This window comes from Eucalyptus grandis, chromosome 7 (genome assembly GCF_016545825.1).
Source record: "Eucalyptus grandis isolate ANBG69807.140 chromosome 7, ASM1654582v1, whole genome shotgun sequence".
Lineage (NCBI taxonomy): Eukaryota > Viridiplantae > Streptophyta > Magnoliopsida > Myrtales > Myrtaceae > Eucalyptus > Eucalyptus grandis.
In genome coordinates, this window is record NC_052618.1 from 16,257,003 (window position 1) to 16,277,163 (window position 20,161).

The 20,161-nt window shown below is 41.3% G+C and overlaps 1 protein-coding gene and 1 long non-coding RNA gene across 2 annotated transcripts; one reads left to right on the top strand and one right to left on the bottom strand.

Annotated features, from left to right (window-relative positions):
* The first annotated feature begins 3,113 nt into the window (after positions 1-3,113).
* LOC120295898 (omega-hydroxypalmitate O-feruloyl transferase-like) lies at positions 3,114-10,218 on the top strand. The gene is made up of 3 exons (XM_039317508.1): positions 3,114-3,318; positions 8,766-9,223; positions 9,325-10,218. Exons 1-3 carry the CDS (start codon positions 3,114-3,116, stop codon positions 10,216-10,218), a joined length of 1,557 nt encoding a protein of 518 aa, XP_039173442.1.
* A 6,767-nt stretch (positions 10,219-16,985) lies between these two features.
* LOC104452842 lies at positions 16,986-19,327 on the bottom strand. Its single transcript, XR_726993.3, has 2 exons — positions 18,466-19,327; positions 16,986-17,379 (listed from the first exon to the last, which is right to left on the bottom strand). It is a non-coding gene; the product is annotated as an uncharacterized LOC104452842 (long non-coding RNA).
* Positions 19,328-20,161: the final 834 nt, after the last annotated feature.

Consider the following 20,161-nt stretch of genomic DNA (forward strand, 5'->3'; position numbering starts at 1 on the left):
AGAGGCTTAGCACTATCCTAAATAAGAGATCGATACTTACGTGTGATTCATGAGTTTTATGAGTATCCCATCTTGGAATTTGCGAAGGGAGCAAGAAGAGGTTGTCATTTTCTCTTTGGAATTGGGTCTTCAAAGTCATTTTTTCTTTGGAATGCATATCGTATTGAAATTATCAATCTCCTAGGTCACGCGACCCAAAAGTCACCTGAGGTCCGGCAACAGTCGCTAGGGTCAAGCGACCCTTAGGCGGCAGTCACCGACGTGTTGCCAGCGCGCGCGACCCCTTGGCCAATGGTCGTCGGCCCCCAATCGGCTTTTCCACCGGAGAAGATGAACAGTGATGAACATTGATGAACAGTAACTGGAACTTGCATTTCAAAAATGCAAGTTCCCAAAGAACCTTTAAACCTACTTTGGACTAAGGGCCCTTAGAGTCCTTTGGAAATGCAATTGCATCTTGCCAAAGTTGCCCAAAAAATCGAATCAAACACGTTTGCATTTGGCCAAGGGACTTTAAAGTCCTAAAGCTCATTCCCAAAGCCAAACCAAACGGGGCCAAACTTCCAACATTTACAAGCCTTTGGACCCTTTTGAGGGTGCAAAGTCAGACGTTTTCAATCAAGTGGGTCAATAACTTGGCATTCGACGGCTTCATACTGCGGCATCACAAGCCAAAGCTCCGTCGATTACCAATGCGGCCATAGGGTGTGCAATGGCAAGTTGGTAAACGGGGATCGCACGACATGCCTACCGTCGACTGGCAAGCAGGTCAATGAAAGTGAGTAGAGCATCAAGACTCAGGAGGTAAAAGGCTTAGCACTATCCCGAATAAGAGATCGGTACTTACGCATGATTCATGTGTTTTATGAGGATCACATCTTGGAATTTGCAAAGGGAGCGAGAAGAGGTTGTCATTTTCTCTTTGGAATTGGGTCTTACAAAGTCATTTTCTCTTTGGAATGCATATTGTATTGAAATTATTAATGCATGGAACCCACATAGCTGGGTTGACCCAGGGCTTGAACATGAAGACCCGCAATTCAGGCCATCGGTTGCCTTGGTCGCGCGACCCAGGCGTCACCTGAGGTCCGGCGACGGTCGCCAGGGTTGGGCAGCCCTCAGGTGATGGTCGCCGGTGCATCGCCAATGGGTGCGACCCTTTGGTCGGCGGTGGTCGGCCTCCGATCGGCTTCTCCACCGGAGAAGATGAGCAATGATGAATAGTAACAGGAACTTGCCTTCCGAAAATGCAAGTTCCCAAAGGACCTCTAGACCTACTTTGGACTAATGTCCCTTAGAGTTCTTTGGAGATGCAATTGCATCTTGCCAAAGTCGCCCAAAAAATCGAACCAAATGTGTACAAGCCTTTAGACCCCTTTGAGGGTGCAAAGTCAAATGTCACACTCCAAACCTCTAGCGCACACACATCTCTCGGTGGTCGATAGAAATTGCGACATTCTCAAGACCCATTACTTTTATTGCACATGCGAAAGTGAATTAACTAATCCCCTTACAACAACCTATACAGGATAGAAAAGTAAGACAACAATTTCCCAAATCAAAACACACTTTCAAAACACCTCAAGTTCATATACAAAAGCTCTATCTCAAAAAGAACTACTGTGCCATCTATGCTCCTGACCCTTCTGCTTCAAGCTCCTGGTCCTTCACACTAGGGATCTAAAAATGGTTATACAATAACCAGTGAGATATAAATCTCAGTGAGTCCTCCCCTAAGCCCCAGTTTGTATACCAACTCGACTCGAGGTATCTCTTCAAAACCACCCCATAAACAAACCCTGACTAACAACCAACAATCAATAGTTGATTCGCATGCAACCTTACTCGGCATGCCATACCCTGCACTTTATATCTCAACACAATACACGCAATGCAAATGGCCATTAGATGATGCAGTTCATCAATCACATACGAGTCGCATCACAAGTGATCTTACCTGGCCATTGCCATACCCTGCACGTTATCGATCCATGCATGCGTGACATAAACAATATGATCCACTCAAGCATTCCAATTACTTACGGCCACACAGGCACTCCAATTGCTTACAGCCACACTGGCACGACTTATCATACGTTCCAATTGATCACCGCCACACAAGCACGATTATCCAACATATAGTAATATGGCCACACAAGCATGATCTATGCCACACAAGCACGTTCTACGCCACACAAGCTCATTCTACGCCACAAAGGCATGTTCTAGCCACACAGGCTCATTCTACGCCACACAGGCACGTTCTTATTACCGCCACACAAGTATGGTTGTTGCCACACAGGCATTTCACATAGGAGCATCACCCACCCGACACACAGCGGGGGATGGATTCAACTTAATGATCACGCAAGCAGACCACCATAACTCCCTTTTTATCTTTGCACACTTAGCCAATGCACACCCTTGCATATATACTTTCAAATCATTTTCTCTTTTCTCATAATAACGATCCACTTCCAATGTCCCTTAGACAATCCATTTTCCTCTCTTTGTGGAAAACATGCATTTCATGCAGATGTTTATGGAATAACACATCAAATTCATCTCATAAAATCAACACATATTAATTTAGACACTTTTCACATTATGGGTGAACAGTGCACGTGAACAGTGTGCGTAAATAGTAAAATTGTGAATAGTGTCGTGTGAACAGTGAATTCTCAGAATTAAATAAATAATAAACTAAACTCAAAAATCAAACAAAACATTAATTAAAACAAACAAACAATTAATTAAGCAAAACAAGCTTAATTAAACACATAAGCACAATTAAGCAATTAAAGCGAGATTATGATAAACTAATCCAATCCATCCATCTAACCACCTATCTTAGGGCTAACATAACTTAATTAAATCTCCTAAACTAGAATTAAATTTAACTAAACCAACCATAAGCAAGTTTAGGCACTAATCGAAGGATTATGAGCTAAACTCACCCGTTAAGCGGGCCAAAGACACAGACGCGACCACGACGATGGTGGCTATGCTCGGGACCTCAACCACAGCAGTCAAAGGCGGTCCTAAGGCCGAAACAACAACCACAAGCTTTGCTTCCCTTTAAAATTCTGGAAAACTGACTTGTCGGAGGAGAAATGGAGCTAAACGGGCTTACCAGAGCTCCGATGAGCGGGTGGTTGGCAACCGGCGGCACCTGGGGCTCAAGGAGGACTTGGTGGTGGTTGAGATGGGTGGAGGAAGGATCGAAATGGGAGAAAATGGCTAAAAACGTGAAACAGTGCAAGCTGCAGGCGAACCGATGGACTGGCGACCGGCAACTTCAAGCCGGCATACGAATCGGTCGGTGACTCCGTTCGACAAGTGGTAGGGCTCTCCTAAACGGTTTAGGCCTTCTAAGCGCAATGGTGAGTGGTACTAAGGCTGATTCTCGCGGGAAGGCAATGAACAACTCAAGTTTTTGGAGAAAGGTCAGCTAGAGCAAAAACTGGAATAAGAGAAAACAAAGGAGAGAGATGGTCAACCGGTTTGGGGTTGAAGAGGAGGAGAGAGAGTGATGGGAGAGCTGCCATCAAGGCCTCATTAAGGCCATTCAATGCATGCTTCAAGTCCCTATGCAAGACATCATCACTTTCTCTCTCTTCTCTAGCTTTTTTTCTCCCTACAACTAGGGGCAATTTAGCCATTTCACCTTGCACATTTCCCCATCTGCCCTTGGGCTGAAAATGATGGGCTGGCTTAAGAAATGGGCTTGGAAATTAATAGGAATGGGCTCGGGTATTGATTGGGCTCAAATAGGCTTAAGGCTTGGTAATGGGCTTGGAAGAAGAAATAATTAATTAGGCCCAATGGGCTCACTTGCTTGCCTTAGGCCAACCATGGTGGCTGTCCCACCTTAGGCCTAAGGCCCACACTGGCTTGGCCTGGCCCACTTCCTCATGGGCTCGCTTCCTCGGTCCGAAAATCCTTTTTCCAAAAACTCAGCTTAACTGGCTCTGTCAACTAATAAAGTAGCTTCATCCAAAGTTTGTCCCAAACATTCCCGAACATTTGAAGTCCAATCATGGACTCTCATGCCATGTCAATTTTTCCCACATGTCATTTTGGTATAACTCAAACTGACAGGCGGCTTCGAGGATTCATGCATAACTGACACGTGCCAAATCATGTTCAAGACATCTTGACACATGGACGTCCTTGACTATATGAATTTGCGGAGAATAGATTCTTATTTCAAAGTACATAATTACTAATGATCGATATAGGGTCGTTCGCGGGTTCGATAACAGTAAATGGAATCACCCGTCATTCCATTATGTTCTGTCCGCGAATCGACTTCTAGTCGTCCATGAAATCGACCTGCCTATCTGTAGGATCGTCTTCACACAAGTCTCACGGTCAAGTCGTTTTCCCAGGTCAAGTTCTTTAGTCGTATGAGTTATGTCCTCATTAGCCTTTCCCCTCAAGGTTAGTATCTCAGGAGTGATCAATTCCAAGTGAGATCAACCAACAATGCATTGACGAAATTAACATTCATTCCTCCCTTGAAGGGCTCGAATTTTAGGATGTCACACAAACGTTCTCGATCAAGTGGGTCAATAACTTGGCATTGGATGGCTTCATATTGCGGTGTCGCAAGCCAAAGCTCCGTCGGTTACTAATGCAGCCATGGGGTGCGCAATGGCAAGCTAGTAAACGGGGATCGCACGACATGCCTACCGTCGGCTGGCAAGCAGGTCAATGAAAATGAGTAGATCATCAAGACTCAGGTTTAGATTTAGAAGGTAAGAGGCTTAGCACTGTCCCGAATAAGAGATCGGTACTTACGCATGATGCATGTGTTTTATGAGGATCACATCTTGGAATTTGCAAATGGAGCGAGAAGAGGTTGTCATTTTCTCCTTGGAATTGGGTCTTCAAAGTCATTTTCTCTTTGGAATGCATATTGTATCAAAATTATTAATGCATGGAACCCACATAGCTGGGTTGACCCAGGGCTTGGCCATGAAGACCCACGATTCAGGCCATCAATCGCCTAGGTCGTGTGACCCAGGCGTCGCCTTAGGTCCGGCGACGGTCACCAGGGTCGAGCGACCCTCAGGCGACGGTCGCCAGTGCATCGCCGGTGCGCGCGACCCCTTGGCCGGCGGTCGTTGGCCTCCGATCGACTTCTCTACTGGAGAAGATGAATAGTGATGAACAGTAACCAATGTCTAATGTTGTTCATTTCACAAAAATATATTTATCAGGCAATTTGAATTGATTTTAGATCTATCCCTAATATGTGAAGTGATTATGCAGGTACACAATTATTATAATAACAACTAGCAACCAAGGACATCGAATAAATTGCATGGCAAAGTGAGCATTTAACACTAATAAATAAGAAAGATGTCATTTCTAGCTAGACTAAAGGTAAACTGTTAAATTATGTCTCAAGTTTGAGCCTGTTAGACAAATACACATAAGTCGGCCAAAGAAACAAAGTTCAAGGGAGACTTTGTGATGTCTTCAAATTTTGCTCTACCATTAATCCTATCTCCATGCATAGAAGCAAGAAGCCAATGAAAGCCCCATGAGTGCTTGTCTTGTGGGCGTGATTCATGTGTTCTATGAGGATAACATCTTGGAATTTGCGAAGGGAGCAAGAAGAGGTTGTCATTTTCTCTTTGGAATTGGGTCTTCAAAGTCATTTTCTCTTTGGAATGCATATTATATTGAAATTATTAATGCATGGAACCCACACAGCCGGGTTGACCTAAGGCTTGGCCATAAAGACCCGCGATTCAGGCCATCAGTTGCCTGGGTTGCGTGACCCAGGCGTCGCTTGAGGTTCGGTGATGGTCACAAGGGTTGGGTGACACTCGGTGACGATCACCGGCACGTCACCGGCACACACGACCCCTTGGCTAGCGATCGTCAGCCTCTGATTGGCTTCTCCACCAGAGAAGATGAACAGTGATGAATAGTAACCGATGTCTAATGTTGTTCATTTCACAAAAATATATTTATCATGCGGTTTGAATTGATCTTGGATCTATCCCTAATATGTGAAGTGATTATGCGGGTGCACAATTATTATAATAACAATTAGCAACCAAGGACATTGAATAAATTGCATGGCAAAGTGAGCATTTAACACTAATAAATAAGCAAGATATCCTTTCTAGCTAGACTAAAGGTAAACTGTTAAATTATGTCTCGAGTTTAAGCCCATTAGACAAATACACATAAGTCTAGCCAAATAAACAAAGTTCAGGAGAGACTTTGTGATGTCTTCAAATTTTGCTCTGCCATTAATCCTATCTCAATGCATAGAAGGAAGAAGCCAAAGAAAGCCGCATGAGTGGCTTAAGTTCTTTGACTTTTAGGTGGGCAAGTGAAGTCAAAGAAGAGTGATTTGCCTTAGTCGAAAGGGAAGGCATCCACAATCTTCTTCATTAAATAAAGGGACCCACAACCTGCTGCAAATGCTTGAAGAAGACTCCTATAACGCTTCCTTCTCTTCAGGAATGAGAAATTCAAAGACGGTGGCCCACCTCATTTCACGGTTATCTTTAAGGATTATAGGCACACGTTTGTTTGACTATTATCACTCATCTCTTCTGCCTCATTAAATGCATGCCCATGCACATGTACGATATGCATGCATGCCTATAAATATGGTGGGCGTCAGTGCCGACTATGGGCTTGTGTTGTGGCCGTGATTCATGTGTTTTATGAGGATCACATCTTGGAATTTGCGAAGGGAGAGAGAAGAGGTTGTCGTTTTCTCTTTGGAGTTGAGTCTTCAAAGTCATTTTCTCTTTGGAATGCACATTGTATCGAAATTATTAATGCATGGAACCCACGTAGCTAGGTTGACCCAGGGCTTGGCCATGAAGACCCGCGATTTAGGCCATCATTCGCCTGGGTAGCGCGAGCCAGGCGTTGCCTGAGGTTCGGCGACGGTCGAAGGGTCGATCGACCCTCAAGCGGCGGTCGCCGGCACGTTGCCAGTGCACATGACCCCTTGGCCGGCGGTTGTCGGCCTCTGATTGGCTTCTCCACTGGAGAAGATGAACAATGATGAACAGTAACCATTGTCTAATGTTGTTCATTTCACAAAAATTTATTTATCTTGTAGTTTGGATTGATTTTAGATCTATCCCTAATATGTGAAGTGATTATGTGGATGCATAATTATTATAATAACAACTAGCAACCAAGGACATCGAATAAATTGCATGGCAAAGTGAGCATTTAACACTAATAAATAAGCAAGATATCCTTTCTAGCTAGACTAAAGGTAAATTGTTAAATTATGTCTCGAGTTTAAGCCTGTTAAACAAATACGCATAAGTTTGGCCAAATAAACAAAGTTCAGGGGAGACTTTGTGATGTCTTCAAATTTTGCTCTGCCATTAATCCTATCTCAATGCATAGAAGGAAGAAGCCAAAGAAAGCCGCATGAGTGGCTTAAGTTCTTTGACTTTCAGGTGGGCAAGTGAAGTCGAAGAAGAGTGATTTGCCTTAGTCGAAAGGGAAGGCATCCACAATCTTTTGCATTAAATAAAGGGACCCACAACCTGCTGCAAATGCATGAAGAAGACTCCTATAACGCTTCCTTCTCTCCGGGAACAAGAATTTCAAAGACGGTGGCCCACCTCATTTCACGATTATCTTCAAGGATTATAGGCGCACGTTTGTTTGACTATTATCACTCACCTATTCCGCCTCATTAAATCCATGCCCATGCACATGCATGATCTGCATGCATGCCTACAAATATGGTGGGCGTTAGTGCCAATTGTGGGCTTGTGTTGTGGGCGTGATTCATGTGTTTTATGAGGATCACATCTTGGAATTTGCAAAGGGAGCGAGAACAGTTTGTCATTTTCTCTTTGGAATTGGGTCTTCAAAGTCATTTTCTCTTTGGAATGCATATTGTATTGAAATCATTAATGCATGGAACCCACATAGCTAGGTTGACCCAGGGCTTGGCCAAGAAGACCTGTCAAATCTCGCACATATAAATACAGACTTGCTCTAATTGTTGCAACTCAACATTCGAAAATTTTAAAAGTTGAAATTGCTTAGGTATGTGCTTTTTTTTTTTAATCTTGCACATTGAATATGCATTCAAGTTTGATTAATTTTAACTAGAGTTTTTTATATTAAAATATCAATGTGAGTTTAAATATTACATCTACAATGATACTTATGAGTGAGAAAATTGGTCAGTGTCTCTATTGAGTCAAAGTCGACTGGAAAGCTAGTTAGATCCCAATCAAAGTGCCATCAATTTCGAAGAAATAAAAGTTCGGTACTGATAATAAAAATCAAAGTGAGGCAAATTGATTGCAAAATCTATGAATGCTCATAAGAATATTTTATGTTGGTTAATCGGTTAATTTTTTCAATGTTTCATAATTGTTATCCACAGGATGGGTACCGCAATTCTCAGAGGGACCTTTGAGTCATTTGAGGATGAAAGCAAGAACGATGCATTAGCATGTGCATTTTGAATTTAATCTACATTTTTCAAATATATAATGATATATTTATATTTAATTGACAAGATCATGTAATTTTTCATGCAACCAATATAAACAAATATGGCTGGTCAATTTCGTAAATGACTGATCAGTGTAAGAGTTTTTCTAATGTGTACTATATTAATTGATATTGTAATTTACCATTTTATTACGGTCAGGGTTATTTGTAGCAATTAGCAAGTCGTACATTTACCATGGTATTGCCGAAAGCCTGCGGATAAATAAATACAACTTCGATTATTCTGTGCAAAGAAGCAGGAAATGAGAAGCCGAGAAACGCGGGAGCTACACAAAAGCTTGATGTGAAGATCGCGAACGTAGTTCATGTTTCTCCGGCGAGGGAAACGTTTGGTGGGCTCTACGCTCTCTCGAACCTCGACCAGACCTTCCCGTACGTGATTGAGAACGTGATCACCTTCAAGGGCGAAAGGAGGGGAAGGCGTCCCACCGTGATCGAGACAATCAGAGAGTCACTGGCCAAGGCATTGGTCGAGTTCTATCCGCTTGCGGGAAGACTTGTCATGGGGAGCGACGAGAGGATGGCGGTGAGATGCACTGGAGAAGGTGTCCCATTCGTCGAAGCGACGTCGGAGGATGACATTGCAGTGCTGGGCGATATCAGCGCCATCAATCCCGCCATGCTGCGAAAACTCGTGAAGCACAGTGACGGAGCCCCGACTATATTGGAAGTACCTTTGCTAACGGTGCAGGTAAATACTATTGAAAATGGTGGGTTTCACAAGATCCGACGGTCTTATTTAGTTTAGTACACATAAGTAGATATCCACTTACAATTTATCATGAAATCCAGGTGACGACGTTCAAGTGCGGAGGGATCGTCGTTGGCATCGTCATGAATCACGTCATTGTCGATGGGAAAGCCCTCATGGACTTCATAGCTTACTGGACAGACCTGGCTCGAGCCAAGCCACCATCAGTTCTTCCTTTTCTCGATCGATCGGTGTTGCGCCCAAGGCGACCTCCGCACATCGATTTCCCCCACCATGAGTATGCTCCGAGAGACCGGCGGCCCGGACACGTGGTCGACCCCCAAACCAAGCCCCTCGTTTACAAATCCTTCTGCTTCAAGCCACACACTCTCATTCAGCTCAAGAAAGCGTCAAGAATCACAACCCAGATTGGCTCTTCCGTAGTCCCGACGACTTTCGAAGTCATATCAGCGCTCGTGTGGATCTCGCGAACCAAAGCTCTCGGAATCGGTCCTCACGAGACGACGAAGCTACTGACTGCAGTTGATGGCCGCCCCAAGTTCGACCCCCCGCTGCCGAGTGGCTACTTCGGGAACGGCATCGCTTGGTCCTGTGCTGAGTGCAGCGCGGGTGAATTGACCCGCAATCCCTTCTCGTTCGCTGTCAGGATCGTGCACGAGGCGCTCGCAACTGTCACCGAGAGTTACATAAGGTCGGCCATCAACTACGTCGAGCTGAACAAGGTCCTAGTTGACTGCGGGGGCAGCGCTTGCTGCATCAGCAAGTGGAGCCAGCTCCATTTCTACAAGATGGATTTCGGGTTCGGGAAGCCGTTCCAAGTGGCGCCCGCAACGGTCCCCGACAACCTCATCGTGGTCCCTTCCCGGAGCAGGGAGAGTGACGAGTTGGTTGTGTCCCTGGGGCTTACTCGCGACGCCATGGATGTTTTCTCGAAGTTAATTCAGCATGAACTCACGCTGAAAAGCAAGTTCTAGTCTCATCCATGGATATGAGTATATGAAGCTTAGTTTTCGCACCCCTGGTTTTAAGTAGGACTAGCGCAGTGGTGTTGCGCTGCTTGTGCCTATTGTTTTATATGATATGCCTACATTAATAAAGTGATGTACTTTCTAGAAAATGGAATCTTATAGATACAAATGTCAATTTATGAAAGAGCGCCCATAACATACACTAGTAATGTGAAAAAAAAAAAGTCCTACACATGTGGTTTTGTACACCATTGATCGGATATTAAGAGTAAATTAAGGGCATATGAGGCCATTTGTGTGAGAAAATATTAACCACACAAGTTGTGGAAGAAAGAAAGTGAAAAAAAAAAGAAGAAGGGAGAAGCGACAAAGAAGAAGAGAAATGGAGGCTCAAGTTTGCAAGAGGAGAGAGAGAAGGAGAGAAAAATCTGACAAATGGACCATTCGTGGACACGTCGCTTAATAGATGGGCATCTACTTTGTGGCACTAGCACAACTTGTGCAGCTAATATTTTTTCTTAATTTTGAGTAAAACTAGCATAGTGATGTTGTGCTCCTTGTGCTTGTTGTATTATATGACATGCTTCCATCAATGAAGTGATGTACTTTCTAAAAAGAGGGAATCTTATAGATACAAAAGTCAATTTATGAAAGAGTGGCCATAGCATATAGTAACGTAAGAAAGTTTTACACAGGTAGGGGTAAATAGAAAGTTCGAGTAAATTTTTGCTTTACACGGGTGGTGTAAGTGCTATTTTTCTTTGTGAATTAATGGGTTTGTGTTGAGTGTTTGGTAAAGTACCATTTTTTAGGCACTATCTATATATCTTTAGCATTAGGAAGAGTATTGTTGGGTTTTCATTATCCATGTTAGGTATTCATTAATGTACAAGTGTGAGTGTACCATAGAGAAAGATTCCCTATCGACTAATTGAAGAGGGATTGAGCAGATAATAAATCTAGTAGACTTATAATTTATTGATTTAAACTCTTACAAAAAGGTGATTTAATAATATGATTTGTTGATGGGTTCATATTCTTGAAAAATCTACTCTCCAAGATAAGTTTTATTTTTTCCAAGAGTTTTAGAATTTTGAGAACCAAAGAGATATAGCTAGGGGTGAGCATCGGTCTAGGGTCAACCCTAGACCAATCCTGAACCGGCCCAACCCTACTAGTCCTAGTTCGGTTCTTAGGGAGATCGAGGTGGTCCTTGGTCCTGGGATTCTTGGACCAGCATTGTGCGGGTTGGTTCTCGGTCTTGCGAGTTTATGGTCGGTCCAACCCGAGACCAACCCTAATTCTATATATATATATATATATATATATCTAATGTAATATTTATAATTTTTGTATAGAGAACTGTAAAATAAACGGCGTCAACAACATTAAATAGCTCCTTCGTGAGAAGTTCAAGTAATTTTACACTGTTTTTTATAAATTAGATCTTTTAATGTTTTTATAGCGTCAACAACCATAATTTACAAAGGAGAAAAATATTTTTGTGAGGAGTCCTCACGACGTTCAAAAGGGCATAAATAGCTCCTCACGGCATCCTCCTCCATTACTCGTTCTCTTCTATCTTATTTGTCCTCTTAGTCTTTAATTTACCAAAATCAAAATACACAACTTCTCCGCTCACCACTCAACACTCGCCTCACTAGCTTTGGGCCACTCGTGTCATTTGCCGCTCGATGCTCGCCTAGCTTGCTGCTTCCTGCTCGACGCTCGATGCTCACCCCACTCAACATTCGTTGCTCACCTCTCTTAGCTGGCCTCGCTTGTCACTAAACCCATAGGATTGGTTCAATCCTCATTCGCCTTTTTAGGCAATACAAAAAATGAAATAAAAAATTATCGGTCGATCTCAAGTTAACTCTAGAACTGGACCAAACCCATTGGGTTGGTCCGGTCCTCAATTGCCTTTTCAAAGAGTATAAAAAATGAAATAAATAAATTATTGGTTGGTCCCAGGTTGATCTTAAAACCGAACTGAACACACTGGGTCAGTTCGATCATCGATCCTAAGCTCAATAGGATCGATCATCGGTCCCAGAAATTGAGGACCAGTACTGTGCAGGTTGGTCCTAGGGTTAGGAGGTGGGTCAGTCCAACCTAGACCATGCTTTACCCCTAGATATAGCTACAATGTCCATGTGCTGCTATTGAACAAAAGGTCCAATAGTCATATTGTAGGAAATGCTTTCATTATTCCCAAAATAAGTAATTTGCATGATTATTACCCTGCAAAGCATGAATTGCCTTATATATGTTTAATGAGGGACTAACATTAATTCCTCACCTTTACCGAAAAAAAAAAAAAACATTAATTCCTCACTGTGAATTTTCAATTTTATAAAACCAGGAGTAAAAGTGGAACTAGGTCTTCAAAGTCAATTTCTCCTTTTAATGCATCTTCTATTAAATAAATAAATACATGGAACCCACATTGCATGAAGACCCGTCGACCCTCGTGCACATAAAAATAGGCATGCTCCAATTGTTTTACTAAACTGTCCATGCTTCAACATTGAAATTCTGCGGGTGTGTGCTTTTAACTTTTTTATTTGATGTGCACATTTTAATCGAACATATTGTTAGAGTTAATTAGGATATTCTTTTGATTATCCTCATCTGTCAAGATTACGCTTAAATTTCATTTGGATTATGCATATCCTTGATTGTTATTTTATTTTAGATAGTCATTTAATAAAGCCTATCTTATGTTCTCTTCTTCTGCACACATTAAAATACATAGAAATTTCACAATTATTTCCTCCCATTTTTATATTTCAAGTTATACCAAAAGTGATGATGTATTATTTTAATAAGTTTTATGAAATTTCTTTTTTTCTTTCTTTTTTTTCTTTTATTTTTCTTTTTCCTTCGTAGGATTTCTAGCCAGCGAAATAACTTGGGCCCCAAAACGATTAATGACTCTTGCTAGCAATAGGGAGGGCCCGCAATGCCCTCGTCCTAAGGCTAAGAGTGGAAACATATAATAAAAAAGACAAATAAGGGGTTTAAAATAATTTGAACTTAAAAAATCTTCCTTTGATACTGTGTATGATGTTGTGAGAGTTTTTTTTTTTTTTTTTTTAGTAGTGTTATTTTAGAATGAATCACTTAAATTCCAACATAGAAAGCCATAGATATTAGGGCGTGTAATCGGACCTATTTAACCTTGGAACTAGCCCATCTTGGTCGATTCATAAAAGACCAGTTTGGTGCCTCTGTTAAAAATTTGGAAATTGACTTTGATAGGTTTGGTTTCTATGCATTGTAATGGTCGATTCTACCCAAGAACCAAACTTGTCAAGGCTGGTTCTAGGGTAGAACTGGTCAAAACCAACACAAAATTTGGGAACTTTTTCGCATGACTACCTCTCTCTCTCTCTCTCTCTCTCTCTCTCTCTCTCTCTCTCTCTCTCTCTCTCTCTCTCTCTCTCTCTCTCTCTCTCTCTCTCTCTCTCTCTCACGCACACTCGCAAACAGACTCTCAGCGGTCTCACTCTCTCTATCACTCATACTCGATTTCTTTAATCTTTTCCCTCTTGAAAAGTTCTCACTTTAGGAGGTTTATTTGATCTCACATCTCTCTTCCATAATGAATTACCTCAAAGGAGTTGTGGTCTATTAAGACTTACTTCTCATTTACCAAATCTGATTCTATTTGCTATTTATAAGACATGTATTCATATTTGACACAATGCATATCGTATATCTAATAAAATAAAACAAAACAAAAAAAGCACATTCCAAAGTCGATTAGTTCAATATCTAGTTTCTAAATTGGGAACCGATTCCAAAAAGATAGTTTCCAAATTACTAGACTGGAAGTTTCACTACGTAACCAATCACCTTAATATATATACATATATATGTATATCCATGAAAAAAGACATCATCATGGTCTAGTCCCTTTGCATCTCAATAGATGTTTTCCAATAACAAACGTTGACACTTAAAATTTCTATTAAGTTAAAATTTCTATTAAAGGCTTCATATTTTTGTAACCAAACTAGGGCAATCATTAGTTGAATTTGGCCAAACACGTGCATGATCTCAGCCATTAAATAAAAGAAAATTAATGTCGACTGTTGGATTTGGCATGACTATTTTGTTCTACCAAACCCCACTATGCCATACCTCACATCAAAAATAATAAGCTCTGCCATATCATTATTGCATTAATCAATGTATAAACTATAGTTTGGATTCTCTGGCTTTAAGCTTGTGAAATGAAACAATTATCATTAAAATGTAATGTTGTCTTTAGCTCATCCAATCAGAATCGACAAGGTGAATTGGACCATATATCTCCAAGATGAAAACTAGCCTGAAGTTCTCCTATGAAGCAACTTCCACACGTCGCTTCATGGTGGCATGTGTTCTTGGAACCATTGTCACTCCTTTTTTCGCTTGCCTTCAATGTCTTACTGTCAAGCATATTTGCCTCGATTGCCATGCAATCTATTTTTCCTTTTTTTCAGACTATAATGTTCTGAATACCTTCATAAGATTCAAAATCGATAGAGCTCTGTCATTGGAAAAAAAGAAGAAAAAGCTTTGCATGTTGCATAAGTCCACAAGATGCAATAATTTGACAAGACATCAGATAAATGGGGTGTCCCCACTCCCTTTTGAGTCCGCATTCATATAGCTAAGGTTGTGAATATACATATTATTGTGTTCTCTCATTTCTTATGTGCTTATATTATGGTCTTTCATATTCATGCATTGCTTCTTCAAACATGCATGTGGGCAGACAAGTCTCTTTGTATTCTCTGAGGGATATGTTGAGGGAAATAACGAAATTGCAACTCTGAGTCATCTAGATATTGTGCATGGCGAAACCAATGATCCATCACATCTTATCAAAATGATGAAGACTAAATTACATATGCCTTGTTCTTTGCCAAGTTTGAATGGCAATCACAAGAGTTTGGTAACGTCGCTTGTAGTTTTATAAACCATGTCTTTTCTCGCATCGCAATCTTTTGACGGTGTTTAATTAAATCACGTCTTTTACAAATGGTAGGTACTTGAAAATATGAGTTTCTATTAACAATAAGCATTACGAGGTGAATATTTTAATTATTAAAGTTCTTATTTCAAGAAGCCAGCCATGCGTTGTTACCACAATCTCATGATTGTACCATGCCCACATATGTGAGGTCCAAATGTACTCTTTTGTCTTATAGAGCTCTGAGTTTGGGGAATAGCTTTGCAGATTCCTCAAACCTCTCGTTGCTCCTTTTTTCACTTCACATCAACGATGCACGGTCTAGCATCTTTGCCTCAATCACCAAGTGATCTATTTGTCCTTTCTTAGACTTCAATGATATGAATATCTGCAAAGGATTCATAATCAATTGTCCCACACCAATCATGATAAAGTGTACTGCACATGATTCAGATTTCCACAACATCCTTTCAACAATTATTACTATTCTGAAAAGAAGAGTAGTTGCATGGATACACATATTTAACCGACAAAAATCAATGTAACAAAGTAATGGGCTTGAACTTACGTGCACAATCTCAACCCTCGAATAAAAAAATTAATGTCAATTGTTCGATTTGGCATGATCATTTTGTCCTGCCAAGCCCCACTATCCCATGCCTCGCGCAAAAAATAATAAGTTGTGCCATAGCATTATTGCATTAATCAGTGTATAAACTATAGTTTGGATTCTCTGGCTTTACACTTGTGAAATGAAACAATTATCACTAAAATGCAATGCTATCTTTAGCTCATCCAATCAGAATGGATAAGGTGAATTGGACTACATATCTCCAAGATGAAAACCGGCCTAAAGTTCTCCTGTGAAGCAACTTCCACGCGCCGCTTCATGGTGGCATGTGTTCTCGGAACCATTGTCACTCCTTTTTTCGCTTCCTTTCAATGTCTTACTATCAAGCATATTTGCCTCAATCACCATGCAATCTATTTGTCCTTTTTTCAGACTATAATGATCTAAATATCTTCATAAGATTCCAAATTGATAGAGCTCTATCATTGTTATAAAAAAAAAAAAAAAAACTATGCATGTTGCTCAAGTCCACAAGATGCAATAATTTGACAAGACATATGATAAATGGGGTGTCCCCACTCCCTTTTGAGTCCCCATTCATATAGTTAAGGCTGTGAATATACATATTATTGTGTTCTCTCATTTCTTATGTGCTTATATTATGGTATTTCATATCCATGCATTGCTTGTTCAAACATGCATGTGGGCAGAAAAGTCTCTTTGTTTTCTCAGAGGGATATGTTGAGGGAAATAACAAAATTGCAACTCTAAGTCATTCAAATATAGTGCATGGTGAAACCGATGATCCATCACATCTTATCGAAACGATGAAGACTAAATTACATATGCCTTGTTCTTTGCCAAGTTTGAACGGCAATCACAAGAGTTCGGTAATGTCCCTTGTAGTTTTATAACCATGTCTTTTCTCGCATCGCAATCTTTTGACGGTGTTTAATTAAATCACGTCTTTTACAAATGGTAGGTACTTGAAAATATGAGTTGTTATTAACACAAAGCATTACGAGGTGAATATTTTAACTATTAAAGTTCTTATTTGAAGAAGGCAGCCATGCATTATTACCACAGTCTCGTGATTGTACCGTGCCACATAAGTAAGGTCCAAATGTACTCTTTTGTCTTATAGAGCTTTGAGTTTGGAGAATCGTCACGCTCTGAATCCCGAGCGCGTGCCCATCCCTCTTTGGTTGATAATATTTTGCGACTTCCCAGAACGAGTTGCCAACCCCTTTCATTTTATTGTACATGCGAAAGCGGATTATAAATCCCCTTACAGTAACTATCTCGAGATAAAAATGCAGAACAACAATTTCACAAACAAACATACCTTTATAAACATATGTTGAGTCACGTACAAGAGTCTATGGTCAAAAGACTACAAAAGACTGTTCTCCAAAAGAAGCGATCCTATCCAACCTATACTTCAAATCACCTCCTCTCTACTTCAAGTTCTCTGCTCAATGACCCTGAAATGGTTATTCAATAACCAGTGAGACAATGTCTCAGCAAGTCCATGCTCTAAACTTCAACTAAGAGAGGAAGACGCTAAGAAGCGTCCTAACCACATAATCACGCATTTAGCATTGAGGACCTACCTCGCCTCAGTTCCACCCTGCAGGTCAGCAACCAAAGCAATACTCAAGATCAATTAAATGGGAACGCAACACTCAATTCTTAAATCAATACAGGGGTCCTAATTATAGAGTCAAACCATTATGACACATCCCATACCGTGTCACACAATTTAGTCCCATAATCAGACACATTCAACTCAATTCATCATGCGTTCCTAGTTTTGATCTCGACATATAACACGGCATACTCTCAGTTCGGCGGTCTTCTGGCATTGCCAGGTTTCATCTCACCCCCATTAAGCACGGCACGTCTCTTTATCAGACAGCTTTCCCGAAAGAGCATAGGGTCCAAAATCTACTGCGACCGGTTTCTTGTTATCCAAGGGTATCCCAAATAGGGATATCCAACTTAACAACCCGGAACAATTTTTTTTAACCATCACACGATCACTCAAATATGGCTCAAGGCACCGTGCATTGCACTCAAATGCATCAATTAAAATGGTGAACCTTGCATTTTTCTTTGTATTAGAAATAATCGTGTGTGGGTACACGGTCAACTCGATCCAAAGAAATTGACATTCTTCCTTTTTAAAATTCCACTATTTTATATAGTAATTAAAACTATTTTCGGTGTCAAAATCTGACACCCGGGATTTTCTGAATAAATATTGAAAATTCACAATTTTGGAATTAAATACTAAAAATCCAATCAACACTCAATTTGTATAATTTAACACTCAATAGCAAAATTTAACCACACAATTGCAATCAATACAAAATTCTAGTCACGGGCTATCCTAGCCTAACTTCCGGAAAAATGATTAATAATTAGTTAATTTCGAAAATTAATTAATTAACTCAATGTAATTTCTAAAAAAACTAACCTAGGCCAAATTTATTAAATTAAATACCAATACGGACCCGGAAAATTCCCGAACCCTTCTAGATAAATAATACAATTTAATTAGGCCTTAGCTAAACCATGCTAACCACCTAACATGCTCAATTAAATAATTAAATCAATAATTTAACCTAACTAACCACCTAATTCCTAATTAAATAAATCTAAACACCCCTTAGCATCATAAGCCTACTAAGAAGAGTTTAGAGTATAAACTCACCAGTTAATTGCAAAAACCAGTTCACCGCGACGATGGCGCGACGGTGGCCGAAATCTGAATCTTCGGCTGCGTCGACAGCCTTGGGCCAAGCCTAAAACGGGCCCAACAAATCTCAATCAAATCTGAGATTTGCTTTTAAATGGACTGGGCCTGAAGCGGGCTGACTTCGTGAGCTTGAGCCTCAAAATTGCAGGCTTCTGATTCTGCTGGGCTTCTAAAGGGCTTGGGCTTGCTGCTGGGCCAAAACTTGGGCTATTGACACCTTCGTGGGCTTCAAATGGCTTCTTGGACTGCTGACACATGAGGATGGGCTGCTGCGATTTGGGCCAGACGTGAGAAAGCCATTGGACTGGCGTCGAGCGAAATGGTGGAGGCGCGAGACACGGAGCTGCTGGCGTTAAAGGAGAAGACGGCGTGGAGGTTGAGCTGGCGTAGGAGAGAAGATCGAGCGGTGTTTGCTTCGGTGGGGCGATGATGCTGCTTCATTTGCTGTGGGCCGGTCGGTGGGCTTCAATTCGGTGGAGTGAGTCAGCGTGGGGAGCTTCGGTTGACTCAGGGGAAACAAACGGTGGTTGAAAGGGCAGGCATGAAGACCGAAGCTGCTGGTGTCGCGGACGTGGGGGCGGCAGCTTCAGCTGCTGCTCGGATGCGTGGAGCAAGGAACGCCTGGCAGCTTGCAGGGAATTGAGGCAGCAATTTCGATAGTTTTGCAAGGAAGAAAATTGAAAGGAGAAGGGGCAGAATAGTTCGGTACACCGAGAAGAACGAAAGCAAGGCAGAAGCAGAAAGCGTCGCACGAAGGGAAGAGAGGAGGGAGAGAGCAAGGAGATAGGGATGAGGGGAAGACCGGTTCTCTTTTGGGGGACCAATTCCCTTCAATCTTATCCCTTTTGATCCTCACATGGCCCACCAAGTTAGCTGGCCTCCCCTGCCCTTTTTCAGCTTCAAAATTTCTTCTAGAATCCATTTGAATTGGTCCATAAGTCTTGCCCAAGGGGCATACGAAATTACATAGGTTTTCCCTCAATTGGTCACCTATCGGTCCTCAATTCCACTCAATTCAACTTCAACAAATATCAATTGGCACCTCAATGCTCAATTGCTATTTTTCCTCATCCATGCATCCATCATGCATCTCAATTTTTCCGTCAAAACTCATCTTCGGCACTTTTCGCACAAATACGACCGGCGACGACTTTTTCCCACAAAGTCTCGATTCACAGAAAAATCTTTGGAAAGCAAGTTGACGTTTCTAAAATGACTTGTGACATGACAGAACTTCCAATTTTTGAAATAGAACTCGAATCAACGGTTAATTTCACTCCGACACATTTTTAGCGTAACCTAGGCTACTAGGTAGTTTTCAGAACTTTTTAGTGCAAATGACTCGTGGTCGATTTTCTTCGAGCCACTCTGAACCCACTCGACACAATGGTGACTCTCAATTGTTGTGAAAATCTCGATTTTTCAAATACAAACACAGGGTACCAAAACGACAGTAAAAATCAAATTAGTGTTAGTCGACGAGAATTTTCCAATTCAGTGGAGTCACCCACAATTGGCCACGCATCTTAATCGAACTAACCTATTTCTGATCTCAAATCGAAATTATACTATGTCGTAATGGCCTCTAAAGATGAGCACGGTCGAGAAATTGATTCTTGGTCGAATTCTCAAGTCTATTTGCCTTAAAATC